The sequence below is a fragment of the Lagopus leucura genome, unplaced genomic scaffold (assembly GCF_019238085.1).
Source record: "Lagopus leucura isolate 7727_CA_CO unplaced genomic scaffold, USGS_WTPT01 Super-Scaffold_100002, whole genome shotgun sequence".
Taxonomy (NCBI): domain Eukaryota; kingdom Metazoa; phylum Chordata; class Aves; order Galliformes; family Phasianidae; genus Lagopus; species Lagopus leucura.
In genome coordinates, this window is record NW_024962263.1 from 83026275 (window position 1) to 83046120 (window position 19846).

The window sequence follows — 19846 nt, forward strand, 5'->3', positions numbered from 1 at the left end:
GAATTTGTCCGTAAGAGACTGGCACTGATCCTATTTAAATTAATCTTTTTTAAAAGGAAACAAACCAAAAAAGCTGAACAAAATAAAACAGAAATAATTGGATGCTGTGGTATTTCAGGATTTTATGAGTTTTACCCAGTTTTCAAGGATATAGAAGTTAGACAAGAAATGGAATTAAATACTGAATGTATTTTTACATACCACAAAAATTAAAGCAATATTTTTAGGTTGCACTTCAAATTTAAGCAGAAAACCATGATGCTGAAGAAACTTCAGTGCTTCATCACTTATCATTAAAAAAAAAAAACTGTTTTCTTATAGCCAACCTCAATCTCCCCTCATTTGGTTTGAAACCATTTCCTCTTTTCCCATTAAAACAAATCTTGCTTAAATGTCTGTCCCCTCCTTTAGATACTGAAAGGTTGCTAGCTGGTCTCCCCAGAGCCTTCTCTTCTTCAGCCTGAACAGCCCCAGCCTCTTTGTTGTTTCATATTGTTTCATGTTGTTTCATGTGCTCTGTCTTGTTTAAGACATTCAGAACTTCAGCCTCTCTCTAGCCTGATAGGATGTGATTAATCTCACCTTTCTTAGCAATCTGAAAGTCATGTGTTTGTCTAGTTGGTCATTTTGAACTCTGTAGCTAAGTAAGATATCACATCTGAGAGAGGAAGTCAGGATCACTTGTAACAGGATGGACTAAGTTTTCATTTTCCCACATATCTATGAACATGTGCATACAAGTTGCACAGCCACTAAACCAAAGAAATCACACTTAATGTGATCTACTGTGCTGTGTATTACAACAGGACTAAGTGTAGAAACAAAATAAAGTGTATTTTTTTGCTTTTCCATGCAGTTGTGCATGGAAGGTCTTATGCCAGTGTCTTATCTGAGTGAACATTTGACACAGTGTTCACTGAATGGGTATTTTAAATGAAAGGAAAAAAAAAATACTCCGCATCATAATTGAAATTTCTATTTATTAATAAGTGGTGCAGTTTTAAAGACAGAACATAAAAAATCAGTTAAGAAGTATTGTTTGCATAATATATTGAAATAAACATATTAAAGTTGTTCAAATATTGGACAGTGCCAGAATATAAATTACACATACAGTTTAAAAATTACAATAAATAATATTATAAAGAGCACTAAAGGCCACTTGTATAAAAGTTGTGTTCCCTTGTCAGCCAGAATCTGAAAAGCATCTTTGTAGCATGGAGAAAAATTCAGTGAGCAAGGCACAAATACTAGTAATAATAAGATGCCATAACTAGAAAACAAAATGCAGTTGGCTATGTAACCTTCAGTCTCAGCATATTCTTAGGATGGAGATAGGATCCTGCTTCCAGGATTTTGCTTCACTTCACTTCAGACAGAAGCTGCTAAAAGCTGAATTGGGAAGGATCAAATCTTACAGCCTAAATAATCATAAGCAATAGTGATATCCAGGGTCTCAATTCCCATGGTGCCCTACTGTGGACACTTGAGAACGACCCCTTTCTCTTCCAGCACCCCTGAAAACGGTCTTCAAAAGGCAACACCCACATTCAATTGAGTATCTCAGAAGGTGGTACCATTCCAAATTCGTGAGACACTGCAGAAAATTTAGGTTTGCTCTTGGCACCTCAAGTTTAATGGAGGAGGCTGTGGGGTGCAAGGAATTATAATCCAGCTTTTCTTACATGTTTTGTTCTGAGTGGGACAAACCCAGCTCCTGAAATGCCTGGACTCCCAGTAGGGCTGAATTTGCTCCCTAATCTGATTCTGCAAACTGATTGGGTTGTGATGCTTGCTTGAAGGCCATGAGTCAGCAGCCCCACGATGTGTGGATCAGTGATTATTTTGCAGCCTTCCTGGGCCACAATTTGAAGCAGAAAAATATAAAACTGTTTCCACTCTGAACTGTAACAATGCAGCAAAGTTAGAGATAAGAATAGAACAAATATATCCAAAGTTAGTTTAGGAACAGATCCTATCGATCTCTCCATGTGCTTAAATCCTATATATTCTGACAGAGCCAAATCAATTTATCCAGTGCAGGGAAAAGCAAGGACAGCAACCATTACCTGACCAGGTTTTTCTGAAAGTATTTATTTCCTAAATGGAGCATAAAATACTTATACAACTGTGTACTTAGACTAGGCATTCATTTCTGCAACAATTAATGTTCTTGGTTTGAATTTAAACTGAGGAAGATTGATTGATGATAATGCAACAAAGAGAGATACTCAATATAAACATACGTACTTCTTCAAAAACTTACAGATTTATAGTCACTTTATGGTGACAGAAAAATCAGTGTAAAAAAAAAACAGGTAAAAAAAACTATTTTCCAATCAGTGTTTTTCCAAGGAAATTCATAAATAAAGGCAGATTAGGACCTTATGCTGACCCAGTGCATCAGTGTGAGCAGGTTTCTTAGTGACTTAAGGAGAGCAGAGGAAAGGCCCACACTTCCTAATTAATAAAAACATTTCAAGCCCTAAAATGGATTCTTGATTACTTGCAGGAAATAAGAGTCAGCAAAGAGCAAATTCCAATAGTCTTTAATCCTAACTATATGGAAAGACAATGGAAAGATATGAGTCTAAGAAAACTAATAGCTGTTAAACTGAAATGCCACATATTAATGAAAGATAATGGTAGCAATGGTAATGGGAGGATGGTTGGACTAGATGACTTGTAGGTCCTTTCCAATCTTGTGATTCTATGATTTTATGATAGAATAAATCTGTTATTTGTTCACATTCATTTTAATACGAAAAGCAGCATAAACTCAGAGGCCATTCTCATCTGAAATTGTGAATGTTTCCTTTTTTTTGTGGTAAACCTACTTCAAAATAGAGACCCTGACCTTTTAGATCACACCACAGATACTTTATTATGCAGTGCCCAGTGTCTATGGCAGACACACAAATGGCGTGCCTTGGTTGATGCACTTTCTGGACTCAAACTGAAGTGCAGTCTGATGAAGCTCTTGTGCACATTCCAGATCTGAGATGATCACCAGGTTTCACCTTGTTGGTGACATCTGGACACATTTACATTGTCAACACTGAGAGCAGAATGAATGCTCACCCTATTTTTAATCCGGATGATGCAGGAGGACAGAGCTGCTGAGCAGAACACTCTTCTGAAGTGACCAGTGGCTGATTTCAATGGAAATTAATTCACTGGGTAAAAAATAATAAGTTTTTCAGACCCTCCTTGGCTCTCCCCCCATATTTCTTCTAGAGAATTCAGAGATGTCTGCTGCATAGGGCATTGCTGAACTTGCCATTATCACCTTCTAAAAGGCCTTAACTGCAACTTAATATGCCATTAAATATTTCATGATGTAACTACAGACACCTGACCCTGTGTTTTTAATCTACATATGATAAACTGGTGCTTACAACCCACAGGATATGCTAACTTACAGGTGTTCAGCTGCTATGCACACAGAATGTAGCATAGCCCAAATCCTCCTTTCCTTGGCTGCACGTTAGTATGCAGATAAGATTGATCCAAGCATCTGCCACTCCTTGGATTCTCTCTTGGAATTAATATACCTTTACAATGAGCTGATTTATGGATTTTCAGCCAGACTTAATACTGAGAAAAGATTACCTTTGTATGACTTGGCATGAGAGAAATTAGAAACCTGAACTGAAGAATTGGAGGCAAATTGGGCAGAGAAGTATGTAACAGCATATTTATGCACAACTGCATAACAAAGACATTCACAAAAAAAAAAAAAAAAAAAACAACTCAGATTGCCCTTGCTTGTGGACTGCCTTGATTTTTGATTGCTCAGATCTATAAAACATTTTAACAAGTTCCAATCTTCACTGAAATCAGTAGGAATGCCCAGCACTTGATGCACTAGAAAAACGAAGCAACATCGGAAGAAGTCTAGCAATATTAAGATAAGTTTTCATTCCTTTTCATTCATCTCAGGAGGTCACTGATAAATGCTCCTGTATAGAAAAGGCTGCAGTAGCTACATATAGGTTCTTCCAAGAATCATTGATAGTCAAATAATTTTTCTCAACATGCCAAATTACAATGAATTACAATTTTGCAGCTAGTTTTATTTTCATTGATTTTAGCCATGAAACTGCAACAAACAGAGGCTGTCTTTCAGATGAACAGCTACTTTGTCAAATAAGTAACTATTAAAATTGTATCTCATTATTGGCCTCAGATCAGCTTCATGGACTCAGCTCAGTCTTCGAAGGCTGTAATTGGTGTGATTTATTTACACAACTAATTACAAGAATTTCTTCTCCCTGAAGATCTGGCCAAGAAGGCTGTATCATGATTTTAGCTGATGAAGCAGATGAAATATTAGAGTAAGAAGATCCTATTTCTTTATAGATAGCTCTTAAGTAAACAATGAAGATGAAGACAATGCCTGACAATATCTGGAACAGAATAGAAGTTCCCCAGATGGAATGATTATCATGAGATGTCAACAACTCTGAAGAATCATCAAACATAGTGCTGCTGACAAAGTGGGCAAAACCCAACAAGGTATCCTCCACCAGGCCTGTGCAATTCCCAGTTACAGAGATACACAGGAATACCTGTAGGGTATCTCTTCTTGTCCTCTAATTGCATGTGCCAACAATGCTTAGCTGTACAGCCATGACAGAAAATTCACTTTCTAACATCCTCCCTAGCCATATCCTTATGCCTTCTTTGGTGGTAGAGACATTAGACGTCTGGAGAGGCAGAAGTCATTCTTAGCAGGAGGTGCAACAGGAGCTATGGCAGAAGCTGCACCTTGGATGATGCAGTGGAGGTGAGATCTTCATCCACGGACTGTGGGTGTCTGTGACATGTTCCTTGTACCCTGTGCTCACTGACTGTGCAGATTAGTTTTCCACCTGCTGTAAAGAGTGCATAGCAATTGAAATTGACATCAAATGGATGCTATTTCATGGACACTTGGATTGAGATTCTGCATAGGATATTTGGATAGGCTGTGTTTCACTAGCTGTATAGAAACTGCATTCGCACTGTGGTGGTGAGATCTCAGATTCATTTCTGCCCTGTGCCCAGTGGACTGTATTGTTTTCCTGCTCTCTCTACAAGTTTCCAATTTGCACAGGAATTGTTTGGCTGAGGCCTAAGGTGTAATCTTTTACCTCTGCTGCTCAGGGACAGGACAAAATAATGGTATTTATTTATTCATACATTGAAGTTAAATATGACTGTCATACATGGATTTGCAGCTGTCCATTTCAAAAAGAAATTGTAAGCTAGACACACATCTTCCTGCACTGTGGAGCTCCCAGGGAACAGAAAAGTGTTGCTCTGCAGATCTGAGAAGCTTAAAGCACTTCACAAACAATAGTGAATTGAGCCTCACAACCTGTATTTATGTAACTACAACTCCAAATAAACACACGGGCAAACCGAAGAACATTTGTATTATGGAACTTAACACTACATACACTATATAACTCAGTAAAAGAGTGGAAACCTGAGCTTCTCTGCAATGAACAACTTTTTTTTTTTCTTTTTTTCTTTTTGGAACAGAGAGAAACCTTGGCCCCATAAGAAAGAAATAGACTTAGCAAATTTTTTTCTACAAAATAGGATTGTAATCATGTTTCCAGCAATTTTATAATCACTAGTGGTAATTTTCAAAGTAGCTTGTACCCCCAATTTCAATTTAGCATTGTATTTCATAGGTAGTTATATAATAGATCACATGAGAAACATTTAGTTTACAACACTATTTCAGTAAGGTCATTTGCTTTGACAGCTTTTTCCCTGCTTGAATATTACATGCTTTTGGCTAGATAGGAGAGAGATTGAGTTACTTATATTGGATAATGGATTCAGATTTTTTATTTCCACAAAAGGCCAGTGCTCCTGAAACTAATTTGACTTTGCTGCTCTGTTTACAAAGTGTAGCAAGGACCATATCTTGGCTGTTACCAATCCACCATTGTTGGTTGTATTGAAGAATATCAGATAGATATGTATCACAGAAGAAATCAGCTGTACCATTTATATAGGGTAAAGTCATGCAAACCATGCTCAAAACTAAGCTCCTTAGTTTTGGTAGCATGAAAAAAACTGCATTAGTAAATTGTATGAAATGGTGCAGAATGACTACCACTAATATCACATGCATCTTATGCAGCCATTGGTGTTTTGAACTAGTAAGCTTTGGGTGCAGAGTAAGTGAGATATACAAAGTATGCTTACATTACACGGAGAAGTCAGCCAGTGACTACCCCCCCACGCACTTCTAAACTGGCTTATTTGAAGGGGTCCATATTGAATCTGAAATTCCATCCCCTGTTGAAGACAAAGGCATGGAGCCACTTGGTGTAAAAGGGTCGGTGTCTGTGTCTGTTTCCCCCTCTGCTAGGTAGCGTTTCTCTCTCATCCATGCAGATCCCCCATTGGGGCCAAATGGGAAATCATCTCTGTCTTGGGAGATACTGAAGCCACTTGGGGAGCGCTCAAGTTCCTCATGGTTGACGGAGAGAAGGGACAATGGGGTATCGCTGTCTCTTGTCAAGCTCCTTCTCTGCCGTGGAGACACTTTATCTGAGTAAGGGCTTTGCATGTCTCCTTGGGAATGGTAGCTAACCTGGGAGTCCATTAATGTAAATATAGGCAGAACTGTTGGCCTTTCTGCATATGATGTTGAGGAAGGTGTGGCTTGCAGTTTGCCAGAGTTTTGCCCACCTGTTGAAAGAGGCTGTGAATGAGTCATGTGACCGTGTGCTGAGAAACCATACGGACTGACTTTGTTGACTGGAACTTGCTGGAAGTTGTAAGGAGTTTCACGAGTACACTGATCAGTGTATTTGTAGATTACTGTTTTTAATTCGGAATACTTGTTTTCTTCTCTCTTTTCTTTTGCAGGAGAAGCAATTTCTTTCAGTGGACTTATCTCAGCAACTTGTATTTGCAACTGTTCCATATGATGCATATGCATATCAACAAGAAAATCCAATTTCTTCCCCATGTCATTTACCTGAAAAATACCAGTTTTATTATATCATTTCAAGTCAGCTCTTCGATGAAACAGCCAATGCTTCCATAGGTGCACTGCCCCCTTTGTGTTGTCACCTTTATTGGTCATGAAGGCAACTATACAATAATCATGACTTTGCCTTGGAAACTGGACTGCAGTGGATTCCAGGTCATCCACTAATTGCCTCAAATTAAGATCAGTCACTATGAACTGTGTCAAATATCTTTTTTAGCATTGCTGCATATTTGGCAATCCACTATTCAATGACAGTTTACAGCATTATGACCAAAGTCTTGATAGCATACAGTAAAAAGACATTACCAAAATGTGACAGATGAAGTTACCTTTGCATACAAATCTACTAACCCTTAACAGTCCCACAGCATCAGGGTTATATACCAGTACTACTTTCCTTTGTCTTTGAAAGTATGTTGTGCCTGACCGTTTGCATTCCATGACAGGAATTGAAATGAGTCAGTGCCACTCGGCTCCGTCTTAGTTATTTTAAAAATAAGAGTGTCGTTAAGCAAGAGGCTAGTATTCATAAAGAGGGCTCAAAATACCTGAGTGAGCAATCCTTTTAAGTGTCAAACCCTTCAAAAGAACGGTGTACTCATGGTAAAATACCATGTATAGATTGGAGTTTAAAGGTATGAAAAAGTCTCGCCTAAACCATATGGTTACGGTCTGCAACCATACATAATTATATTCATTAAACAGGTCTCAAAATGCATACTTCCCAAGTAATTAAATTATTTAACAGAAAACTGATCACATAATTCTGTGATCATTAGTGCAAGACCTGTATGAGTCTTGATCTTCAACAGTACAAATTTGCATAGGTCAGACAAAGAATCACATAGAATTCATATCAACTTATTCTCCATTGTGGTTGTGAAATTACATACCTGCCGTTCAACTTTAACAAATTTGCCCATCATACTTTGGTCTTCAGTATCTTCCGTAGATGCTTTGGCTACATATGGATCATTTCTATAAAGAATGAATATCTTTGTTAGCATTTAATTTTTCTTTGCATCACAGTAAGTATTTTATATAAGAAAACTTAAATGTCATCTTGCTGGTATATCAATATAGCTTCTTGGAGTCCCACTGAAGAAACGATTGGACAAACAGGATAAAAAGATCACTGTATACAAGTTCAATACATTTCTAAAGAATGAACTTCTGATCTTGAGATTAAAATTATATTGTTTTCAATATCAAGATAGAGATCAAGGCAAAACAAATGTAAACCAAAAAAGCTCAAAATGGAAATGAAATTAGTTTCAAACTTGGTGGAATAATTTTAGATTTGTGAAAAATGTTGAAGTAATAGATAACAAGGCTACAGATGTCATACAGCACTATTTTGAAGTATAATTCTTTCCAATTATTGTGTTTAAAGACTTTGAATACAAATTTCATGGTTGAGTGTTTTTTTTTCTCCATTCCATTAACGCAAATAGAAAATGGCAGAGAGTGGAAAAGCAGAGACAACATGGCCTGGAGATTTAAAATAGATTTCTGAATAAATTTTCTGCTATGCATTAAGTCCCTAGGCTTTATTCAGAGTGTATTAAGAGTGAGACCTTTGCAACCTACTGCAGGGAACCTGCTTTAGCAGGGAGGTTGGACTTGATCTCCAGAGGTCCCTTCCAATCTTACAATTTGTGATTCCATGTAATTTCCTATTGCTCACACATCACATAGAATAAAGTGGTAAGAAGATGATCACTGCTCAAATAAGGAACCCTGATTTACAACACTGTAAGATCTGAAACAGTCATTGTTAAGATAAATCTTTACCTAAAGAGTTCCAAATAAACTTCAAAGAAACCTATGTCTTTCCATAATCTATGGCAAAATCTAAAGAACTTGGAAAAGATATTCCCTGAAACTTTTGTTTTAACAGATTCAGCCCTTGTCCTCCCTTTCTGATGAAATTCACAGCTGTGAATAATATCTTAAAGCAGAAGCAAAACCAAAACATGCCAAATTTTGTAGGTTGGGTTACTACGGACAGGGCTTATGCAAATTTTGCAATCTGCTTAGTTTCCCAAATGGTTATTGTTTCTTCCATATGTGTAGGGCTCTGTCTTTGTATTTACATATTTTCAGATTTTTTCTGCGTGGGATTAACCAGATAAAGCCAAGTTAATTTATTTTCTGTAAGATTACTTTTGTCCTGAGAAACTGTAACAGCTTTGGGGACAGATTGTTGATAGTTTTGTGTGGTTCTTCATGGGTATTTAGTGACAGATTGATAGATGCAAGTAACAGAAAAGTGTCATTTATTATAGAATTATTGCTACCAGGATTGCTGCAATACAATACAACGTGTAATTTTCACACCCAGAAACCTGTTCTTGCAATTCATTTTCAGTAACTCCTTCTAATCATTGATTTTAAAGCAGAATTGTTGAAATTCTGTACTTGCCTTTTGGTGGGGATTGTGATAAAACTTTTTTTCACTTCAAGTTGATAACTGGCTTACTTAAAGCTGTTGGCAATTTCTTAAAAGTTTTTAAGAATTCATTGCATTCATTGAATGCTAAAAATTCAGTACTTTAGCAATTGCATGTTCATATTTCATATAAAATCATATTTACAAAACACAGAGAAGCTGACCAACGTAATTAAGAAGCCAATAAGATTAAATTTCCATTATACATTGTCCTAAGGGAAGCTAGTCTTGTTCAACATTCACACTAAAGTATCTTGTAGCAACATATCTTTAATATAATATTGTTAATATAATATTGTTCTAGCTGTATGAATGAAATGCATGCTTTTTGGTATGAGTGAACATTATATTCTTGTTTAGGTCTGTGCAAAATACTAAGAATAATTTCACCTGGGAGACTGCTGTGAAGGGTAAGAAAAAGCTCCTCCCTTTTGGGATTTCTTATGCTTGGGAGTAGATGGAGGTCCAGGTGTAAAAATCATATCTACTCTGAAAAAAAAAGAGAAGTGCAACTGCATAAGACCACCTCTAAATGCTAACATAGCAGGTTAGAACATGAAAGAAACTACTATGCATCTCTGCCGGACACAGTAGCAAAGACGCAAAAAGGAGTTTTGAAAATAGAGCTTAAAAAAGTCAAGACAAATCTTGAAAAAGCAAACTAGATATTTCCTAGGCACTACAGTACTGCTGGACTATCCGTTAATGCCCCAACAGACTCCTTTGGCATCTAATTATTCTTAGACACAATAAGCTGCACTCACCCAGTTTTGTCTGGAAATAGCGAATGGAGACTCAACTCAGAGGTGAAAATTTTGGAGAGAGTAAGGAATATTCATCTGACCAAATCTGGTTTAAGGAGGAATGAGCTGTGTCACAAACACCGCTGTTTACATTGACTAGCTCTCCATTAACTAAGAGAGGAATCTCACAAGACTTGAACTCCACAAGTGGCGTCTCTTTACAGTGCTGAGCTGAACATCACAGAGCTGAGGCTGTGCTGTGATTTTTGCCTGGGCTCACCTGGGATGAGTCTTCACCCCACACAGCACTGCCATAAATACTATGCGAGACAGGCATAATCACATCAGCACCTCTGCAAATTCCAGCAGTTAAGCATCTGGGAGAGATCCCCTGCTGCTGAAAATCATGCAACAGCTCAGTCTAAGTTAGTGGAATGACCTTCAGCACAGGGCTTATAGACCATGCTGCAGACACAGATTTCTGAGGTCATGAGCTCTCCTCAACTTTCTGAGCTCAAAAAATATTTTCATTTACATTAATTTACACTTGAAGAGATTTAAAACCTTTTGTGCTAATGTGTTTTTGCGCTTGTATTAGATATTTCACTGCACAGTTCAAGAGGTAAACCAGCCCGAAGGAAAACTGTGTAGTGCAACTACAGCTTTTATTGATCATCTGCAAAAAGGGGAGAAGGGGAAAATTTCACTATAATCAAGTAGTCAAGAAAATTTTTGATTACTGCATTCTACATATGAGCCAGCGCTCACTTCTGCTGCAGCTACCCCAGCTAGCTGCTCACTCACCTTTACTTTTTGGGGAAGAGGCTTTCTGATAGATCAGCTACACTGATCAGAGAGTGTCTGGGTGGCCTTGTACACATACAGACCAACTAAACTTTTTCCAGCACAGTTCTACATTTTCCCCACTTCCCAGAGGATTCTTACCTTGCCTGAAGATACTTTATTCTGGAAAGCATATCAAGATGCCCTGCTGAGTATTGCTCTATCACATCCTTTACATCATAAGGCCTCAAAGTCTCCTTGAATTTTTTTTTATAGAGACGAAACTGTAGTATTCTGTATAATAAAGGAAAACATTACTAAGCTTCTGTATAAATTCCAAAATGATCATTTGCATCTTCATTGAATATTTGGTAAAGACTCTAGATGTTGGGAAATCGATCATGTTATTTACATACTAGGCAATAATAAGCAGAGAATCCCTAATGTCATACCACGTGTGAAAACAGTTGGCTTTTCATAACTAATAGAATAGATTTTCCTTAAAATATTTACATACACACGTCTTTTTCAGTATTATCTTAGTAACTAGAAATGGTTCAAAGCAATACATTCAGATGGGGAACTCAAAGATCACAAATAACAGGAGATATTGAAGCTGAAGGCATGGTTCAACTTAATATGAAACTAGTTTATGGTATATACAATGCTGAACCATTATCAACTTGGTTTTCATTTTGCATCTGGGAGAGTTCTGGAGAGGAAATGCTAATTCATTAGGAATGTGGAAGTTCAGTAGTCAGCTACTGAATTTGTAGATAAAAGGAGAAAGTGTTAGAAATTCCTAAAGTGTCCTTGAAAAATTATCAGTGTAACATTATTGTTATCGCTGTGGCATTGTTATTATTATGCGGCATCATTATTATTATCATTACTACTGGTAGTAGTAGTATTAAATATCCTAGTAACAATAGAATCATAGATGTAATATGGATCCATGCTGACAAGACACCTTGAAAACTGCTTGACATACTTTTCTAAAATACTTTTCTGTTTATTTATCTGTTCACACTTGTATCTTGGAAGGTTAAACAAATAGGTAATAAACGTAAGAATGAAATACCATTTAATTTCTTAATTAATTATCTTCTTAGGCTTGAAATCTAACTATTCAACTCTGTTACTTGTAAATCTTTCAGTGTTTGAGTTTGCAAAACTTGAAACGTGATTATTATAGCCAAAATATGTATGATAACACCCAAACTGTATTTAAAATAGGAAATGCACTGCTAGTGATTTCAGTTTAAATTCCTGATTATGACTCTGGAAACCCATTAAGAGGTCTTGTCTGAATGAATTGCCTTCTATTATCCTTCAAGGTCTGGATAAACTGAATAAGGGGAAAAAAAAAAAAAAAAAGGGAGGAAAAAAATCTTGTCTTATGATTGAGTTTAAAGGAAAATTACATGAAATCAATTAGATTTGCACAGGATATGGGAGAGGAAGTTTTGCAAAAATAATAATGACATGCCTTATGGAAGTGTACAAAATAGGGCAGATGTAAAGCCTGCATTTGAAACCAGGTATCAGGAGGAAAAGAAGCAGGTATCAGGAGGAAAAAAAAGGGGGAAATTATAGAGGGAGCAAGAATGCAGAAGCTTCCAGCAGGATGGAAGCAGTATTAATTTTTATTTTATTTGTATATATTAGTCAGACAAATCAGTTTTGGGTTATTGATAAAAATGATAAAACAAAAACAGACATCATGCTCATATAGAAGAAAATAAAGTATTGAATTCAGAGCACTAACTTGTTATGGAAGTTCTGATGAGAATAAATTGGACTTACAGACAATTGCATTTTGTGAAAGAAATACCATCTGTAACACTATTTTCCTTTCTCAGCCATTGCCTGGTTATTAAAAATGAAGTTCATTGTGGAGGTGAAAAAGATGAATCCTGCAGGTCTTTAGCTATAATCTACCAACACAAGTTGTTATAGCATCCATAAGTTAAAAAAAAAAAAAAAAAAAGCTTTTCTGAAGTCATTAATTAAGATACTGTAAATGAATGTTCTCTAGTAATGCAGGTCTTACTCTGTGATACCATCAACTGAAAATGTGAAGTAAGATCTTTCATCACTTAGTAATTGACTGGAAGTTATTCTACATGGAAACCACACTGTAACTGAACGATTGTGAACTCACTGAGAGCTTTGGCATGAACTGGGAATACATACAATCATAATCAGTAACAATGGGACATCTATCCCATACACCTGAAATTGATTTATGAGCCCTTCTAGAGTTAGAGTATATAATCATCTTCTTTGAATATTTCTAAAGAACATAGTAATTGGGGCACTCCAGACTTTACATTTTTCAACTAGGTGTAGTAACTGCCTGATCCAATATTTAACAACTACCAGAAAAAAAAAAAAGAAAAAAAAAGAAAAAAAAAAGAAAGAAATGCAATGAAAGCAGAATATTTTCCTTGAGAAAATTATAAAGAAAGAGTAAAAAAATCTGAGTGTAGAGGTAATAGAGTACAGTGAACTAATTTTGTGTTTTTGACACGCTAAGCACATTATCAATCCTTACTAGAATTTTTAGCTTCAGGGAATATTTCATTTGATGCAAAACTAGAAATGACACAAACCATGGACTGATCAAATGGAGATCTCAGCATCTATTAAACTATGACAGACAACAACGTATATTGCAGGGTCATACAAATATAAATAAAGAATATTTATGTCAGTTGAGGATTTGTTGCTAAACTAAAATTTATGCTTTACATGAATGTTACAGTAAGTTGAGCAGTATACTATAATTATAGTATTATATTATTAAATTATTATATTAATATATATATATTATATATATAATAACATATATTATATGTTATATTATATATATATTGTATATTATTGTATATTATATATATTATTATAGTATATTTTAATCATAAAGTGTATAATATTGTTTTATAATAACTATGTTTGTGGATGGTCTTGAAAAAAATGGCCCAATAAATGTTACTGTAAAATATTTTCCTTCCTGCATATTTTTAAAGAGGACTTTGAAAAGGATTTGCCAGATGTTTTTCTGTTATCTACAGTTGTCTAGTCTATTGCATTCATAAAAAGAAGAACAGCAACAAGAGATTTCCTAAAGCAAACACTCAAAAACTATGCAGAGGTTAAAGACATTTACCTGACAGCTCTGATGGCTGTCTTGAATGTTGGAATCATATCTTCCATAAGAAAGTCACTACTGTCGCCTCTCTCTTCTCCCCCAGGTTCCCCTGTTCCTGCATCTGCAAGGTAGGTCACAAAAAGATGTGTGAACATCTGACAACTTAAGTGTAATTTAGTAAAAGAACATCTTTTGCAGGTTTCTCTTACTGATCTCATGTAATTTCAGGGGAAGGATAATCAAGCCCCCAGAGAAGGCACCCAAACTATATCCATGGTAGTATGGATATATGTTCTGAGGCCAGCTGGCACAATAAAGAAAAAACTGCCATTGAGAAAACATGCCAACACAGACAACAACAGAAAAATGTGTTGAGGGAAGCTGAGGAAAAACATCCTGTCTTATTGCACAGACACCCATAAATGGAAATGCTGGGGGTAGCTTTCCTAGGGAGAGTGGGAGAGAAACATCAGTTCACTCTACAAGACAAGGTTTAAAGGGTTTGCAATGAGTAGATATTTATGGGATACCTGGTCACAGGTCTGGATGCAGTCCTGCTGGGAGTTGCCTTAATGTATAATCCCTGCTAATAAGCACAGCCATGATAGCAAGTGCTTTTGGGGGGATACAGATTCACTGATCAATGTGCCCTATTGTCCCATTCAAGTAGGTTGATTACATCACCAGCCAAATTCAATATCAATTGCTGTTTTTTGGAGGACCATTGCCTTATTTCAAGCACTGTGTTGCCTGGACACCAGCATTTGTTTCCTGGAGCTTCCCCAAATGTGCCACATAAAACCAGGAGATGGCAATGCTTGTTCCAGAAAGTTTAAAACCTTGAACAGAAGATGCAGAGGAAGAAAGTAAAATGGGGAGAAAAAGGAATGGATAGAAAGAAATCAACACAGATGGGCTACCTTCTGAGCTTTGCCAAAAAGCGTACGCTTTCATTCGGAATGCAGTGCGAAAACGCTCCTTATTATTCAAGACAACATTCTTAGGCTCTTTTGAAGGACTTTCTTCAATGGCATCTACATTCAGAGGGGTAAATAGCTTTCCTTTAGTATTGGTACCACGAACCCGATCCAAGAGACCCAGCTTTTGGCTACAAAATAAGCAAAAGTAATCATTTTCCTCCTTTGTACACTTTAAACTTTTTTTCATGATTCTTTAAATATAGAAGAGGCTAAATAAATGTTTTGTACACAAGGACACTGCTGGGGCTACCATAATACATCAATGTCTTTGCAAACAACAGCAAAGCTCCACATATAATTAGCTGATTTTTATGAGAATTTTTTTATTGTATCAATGTTGAAAATGTTACCAGAGGGTCTTGCTATCCTCTTTATGTAATACATCACAATGCTTCAGCTCCAGTACCACATCTGAAGCATTAGATTTTTTATTAAGAAAACATTATTACTTAGGCAGTTATATTATCTAAAGGCAAGGATGCTTGGCCATTCCCTCATTAGTGCTTTCTCGAACTACTGCATCTACAGCAGACTATTAAATGAATAAGTCATGTGCATAGTTGAGAGAAGAAGAAAGGTCAAATGTGCCGTGAATCAAATAAATTGTCAGCAAGACACTGGAAAGGCATTGCCAAGCAATTACTTGCTACCTGGTAGGGCATGCCACCCAGTTCTCTCCATGATTCAATTTCAGTAATTTCTCACTATTCCAGAAATTTAAGTTCAAATTGTGGCAAAATGACTTATTTTGTTGTTCTGATGATTCCTTGCACTGTCTTCTTTCAGAATAATGTACATCAATGACAATGTATAGCTAGAGTTACATCTACCTGCCATCTTACTGGCATCAGTAACCCTTCTCATAGCCTAATGACCATAATAGTCTTAAAAGTAATTAGTAATACCACTGAAAACAGCAGAATAAAAGAATTTGCTACTTAGTGTATTAACTTAAATATGCTCTGAACAATTTGAATGTGATAGGTGGTATAAACATTTGATTTTCTTGTTTTGCTGCTAAAAATATATTGTTTTGAATACTTGATAAAAAAATGTTAAATGTGGGGCTAAGTCATGAGAAGAAAGACTGCCCCTTACTCCAATCCAACAGTGCAATGGGGAACAGCTCTAGAAAGAGGTGAATTGTGCGCATGTGGCCAAGAGGCAAATCTATGTGGGAAAGTAGGGCAAGAGGGCTCAGTGGAGTAGAGAAAAAAATAGAGCAGTTGACAAGTTTATGAGAGCCACAGGCGAGAGCAAAGCTGAAGGAAAGAACTGATGGCCAGGATAATGAGATTTGATTGGTATTCAGAGAGGTGTTTGTACATATTGTTCAGCTGAAGCCGCTGAACATGCTGGTGTGGAAGAGCAAGGATGGAGAGGGTCCACCCTGGAAGGACATAGCGGTCAGAGCTAGTTACTTCTTTGCAGACACTGTGATTGGAGAATCTCATTCACAGGACTATTTATTCTCTGTTTAAGGAGTTATCATCTTGATCAGATGGATTTTTATGTGTTCTAGCAATGTTTTTGGAAGCTGTGGATCTCTGGTATCACCTCTTTGACAGAAGAAGCTATTTCCACCTCGGAGCTCTGCCTGTGGCAGTATACCACCACAGCAGAAGTTTTTGGTATAATGTTCTTAAAATAGCAATTTAATAGATTTAAAGAAACAGCAGCTTTCATAGGACTGCTGACTCTAGTACGAATACTGCAACTTACAGCATACAAAGTTCCTAATTTATTTGAGCATTGCAGGTTACTGTTGTTGCAGTTATGTTTTTTTTGTTGGCATTTTTTTTCCCAATATAAATTACTGGAGCCCTCATCTTTACTATCAGATTCATATTAACAATTCTTTTGACCCAGAAGGGAGAGCTGGACTAGATGATCTCCAGAGATCCCTTCTAACTCCTGCAATTGTTTGATTCTGTGAAATATCCCTCTCTCGAAAGACTGAAGTACAAACATTTGTGTAGAATGTTTTCTCAGACTTTCTGAATTTTGTTGTTGACAATATTGCAATACATATGAATGCAGTTTCTGCTTCCCATTAAATTCAGATGTGCATATTAAATGTATAGGTGTATGAAAGTGTGGAAGTGGCAAAACTATGAAGGACTTGTGTGAGTATGGAAACGCACAGCTAGTCCTGATGTATCAGCAGTGCCAGGCCTGAAGTCAGCGATTTGAGGAGACAAAAGCACAGATCTGAGAGAAGAATTAGAATGGTCTTAGTGAATTGCATTAATAACCCAGATTTTGCCCTCATGTAATTTCCTGAGTAATTAATAGCTTTGGGGGAAAATGTACAAAGTACAGACAAATTTGCACAGAAAAAAATCAAGGAATAGTTTTCTGTTTGTAGCAAAATAATATTACTTTTTGACAAGCCAATTTCTGTGGCAGATTAGTCAGCACAAAATGTGTAGGGTAGTTTCATGTTCAGCCTTAGGAATTATTTTAAAAATTAATTCCATTATGTTTCCTTCTGGGCTGGACTCTGCATCTGACTGATCTGAAGCAGTGCTCCAAAGCCTAAACTAATGGTGAGTACTGGACCTGAGCAAGTGATTTGCATTAAGGTAGAGAAATCTGTGGTCTCTTTTCTGCATTACTGTTGCTTATCTGTTTTCTCAGAGGCCTTGTCTGAGAGCAGTGGTGCTTAGCAGGACATTCCAAGGCATCCCTGGGAACTTTATTCAAGCTCTTATACACTATATATAGAAAATACATATACAGGAGAGATATTTTTTTTTCAGTTCAGGGACAGAAATTTCTGACCTACCTCAGAACAGCAGTGGTCAAGACTTCATAACCTGCTCATAGATCAAAATAGTCCTCTGCATTCAGCAAAAAAGGCTACTTATTTGCTATGATATTCTCCACTGCATATATAGCTACCCTCTTTTTAAATTTTTTTTTTAATGTAGCTAATATCAACATAAACCATTCCTAAATTGCCTTTCCAGAGTTAACTTTTCCCATTGATAAGTGCCAGCTCATGAACAAATTATTGTCTCAAGACTGTTGCTCAGGCACCTTAGGTTTAGAATTTTACCAATCTGTTTTAACTCTTTAAAATCATGCCTAAGATTGATTTTTAGTCTCCTTTTTATGCTCTGTGGAAGTCAGCAACCTGCTGAGAGAACTGTTTCACTTTGGAATGACTTTCAAGATGGAAAAATCTGTCTGTTATTATTGATTACAGGGAGATCTAGGTAAGAATTAATTTAAAATGCAGATCTCTAGCCTAAACTGAAGTTATGTTACCTGAAGCCTTTCTCGTTAATTTAATGCTGATTATTAACCCTTAAAGTAACACTCACTTATAGCAGGACTTTTACACAATAATGTAGACAACTGTGCTCATATGTAGGCAGCCAGAGCAGTAGAATACTCAGAAAATCAATCTTTAGCTTTACATGAAAAATACAATATGTTGTATATAAAAAATAAACAACAACAACAACAAAAAAACTAACAAACTAACTTCTTTCCAGATAAATAGCTACTTATCATCATGGAAAAAGCAGACTGTATTCTCATTTCCAGGGGATGAAATCTGGGTCTGCTGGGGTTTTTGCTTACATAGCGGTTTTTAAAAACACTTAGGAAACATTTGTTCTCATGACACAATCCCCATCATTAAAACAGCATGCGCATGGCTCAGTCTCAGAGTATGAAGCATGCGCAAATCACATCATCCTTTATGAGAGTGGCTAGGACAGTGGTTCCCACCTACAAGTTCATCTACTGCTGCTTGTCTTTCAGAATCCACCTATTGATATTAGCTGCTTTTCCTCTCTTTGGGACAGCGGTTTCACATTATTTGGCTTTCCCACAGGAAAACAGGATTTCTGATTTCCAATACACTTCCAGAAATCACAAGAAATAACACATCCCAAAAATACTGATAAAAATGCAGAGCATTTTTTTCTGATTGCTTTGGATGCATTGCCATTTCTTGTCTTGCATGCCATTGCATCCTCTCCCTTGTGATGGGATAAAAGTTTTCCTCAAACTTTTATCTTCAAAGTGGAGTCCTAGCATGAGAACTCCTTTGCTAGGGTAATCTATAAACCCTTAATGCTAGGGTAAATACAGACCACTACAAAGGGAGAAAGATAGATGCACTGCAAACTATCTTCGCAGCTGAAGGACAATTCATCTCTCAGATTCTTGCTCCTGTTGAGCAAAGGGAATTATTTTGGAAAATCTGGGAGAAGAATTTGCTTTTGGGATATACAAGAGATGGCTGGCTTCTGCAGCAGATGTTCTACCCTTGCTAAGAATAAAGAGTGGGAACCACTGAACTAGCAATACTGATTCATAAACAGTCATGCATGGAAATAACGCAGTTACATCCCATCATGCAAGCCAGATACTCTCCTCTCTGTGTTTTGCCTAACATTGGAGTTTCATAATCAAATGGCACATGTATGAGAAGAAAAATAATGAATCAATACTAAAAATGAATAAAACACAGCCCTACTCCATGTATTTACCCTTTTCACCTCACACAGAGTAATAATATTCAGGAAATCTTTCCATGTTTTTGCAGTTTATCTAATCACTATGCTAGCTAATCATTAGGTTAGGCTAGTCTCAAGTAACTGGAAGTAAAAGGAAGTCAGGCTTACTCCAGTATTTTACTACATTATCAGCTGTACTATCACTGTGCAGGTGAACTGGGCTTTGAGAAATCAAACATTCTGAATGAGATTTTCA

General features: G+C 36.6%; 1 protein-coding gene across 1 annotated transcript in view; it reads right to left on the reverse strand.

The window, feature by feature from the left end:
* Window positions 1-1030: 1030 nt before the first annotated feature.
* KCNQ3 (potassium voltage-gated channel subfamily Q member 3) overlaps window positions 1031-19846 on the reverse strand; it is a 195453-nt gene continuing 176637 nt past the window's right edge. Inside the window, exons 9-15 of the mRNA XM_042870281.1 lie at window positions 15056-15243; window positions 14154-14256; window positions 11144-11275; window positions 9846-9944; window positions 7897-7981; window positions 6208-6988; window positions 1031-3176 (exon numbers count right to left, since the gene is read on the reverse strand). Of these exons, the coding sequence (XP_042726215.1) occupies window positions 6251-6988; window positions 7897-7981; window positions 9846-9944; window positions 11144-11275; window positions 14154-14256; window positions 15056-15243 (1345 nt within the window). The 3' untranslated portion in view covers window positions 1031-3176; window positions 6208-6250. The remainder of the gene's footprint in view (window positions 3177-6207; window positions 6989-7896; window positions 7982-9845; window positions 9945-11143; window positions 11276-14153; window positions 14257-15055; window positions 15244-19846) is intronic.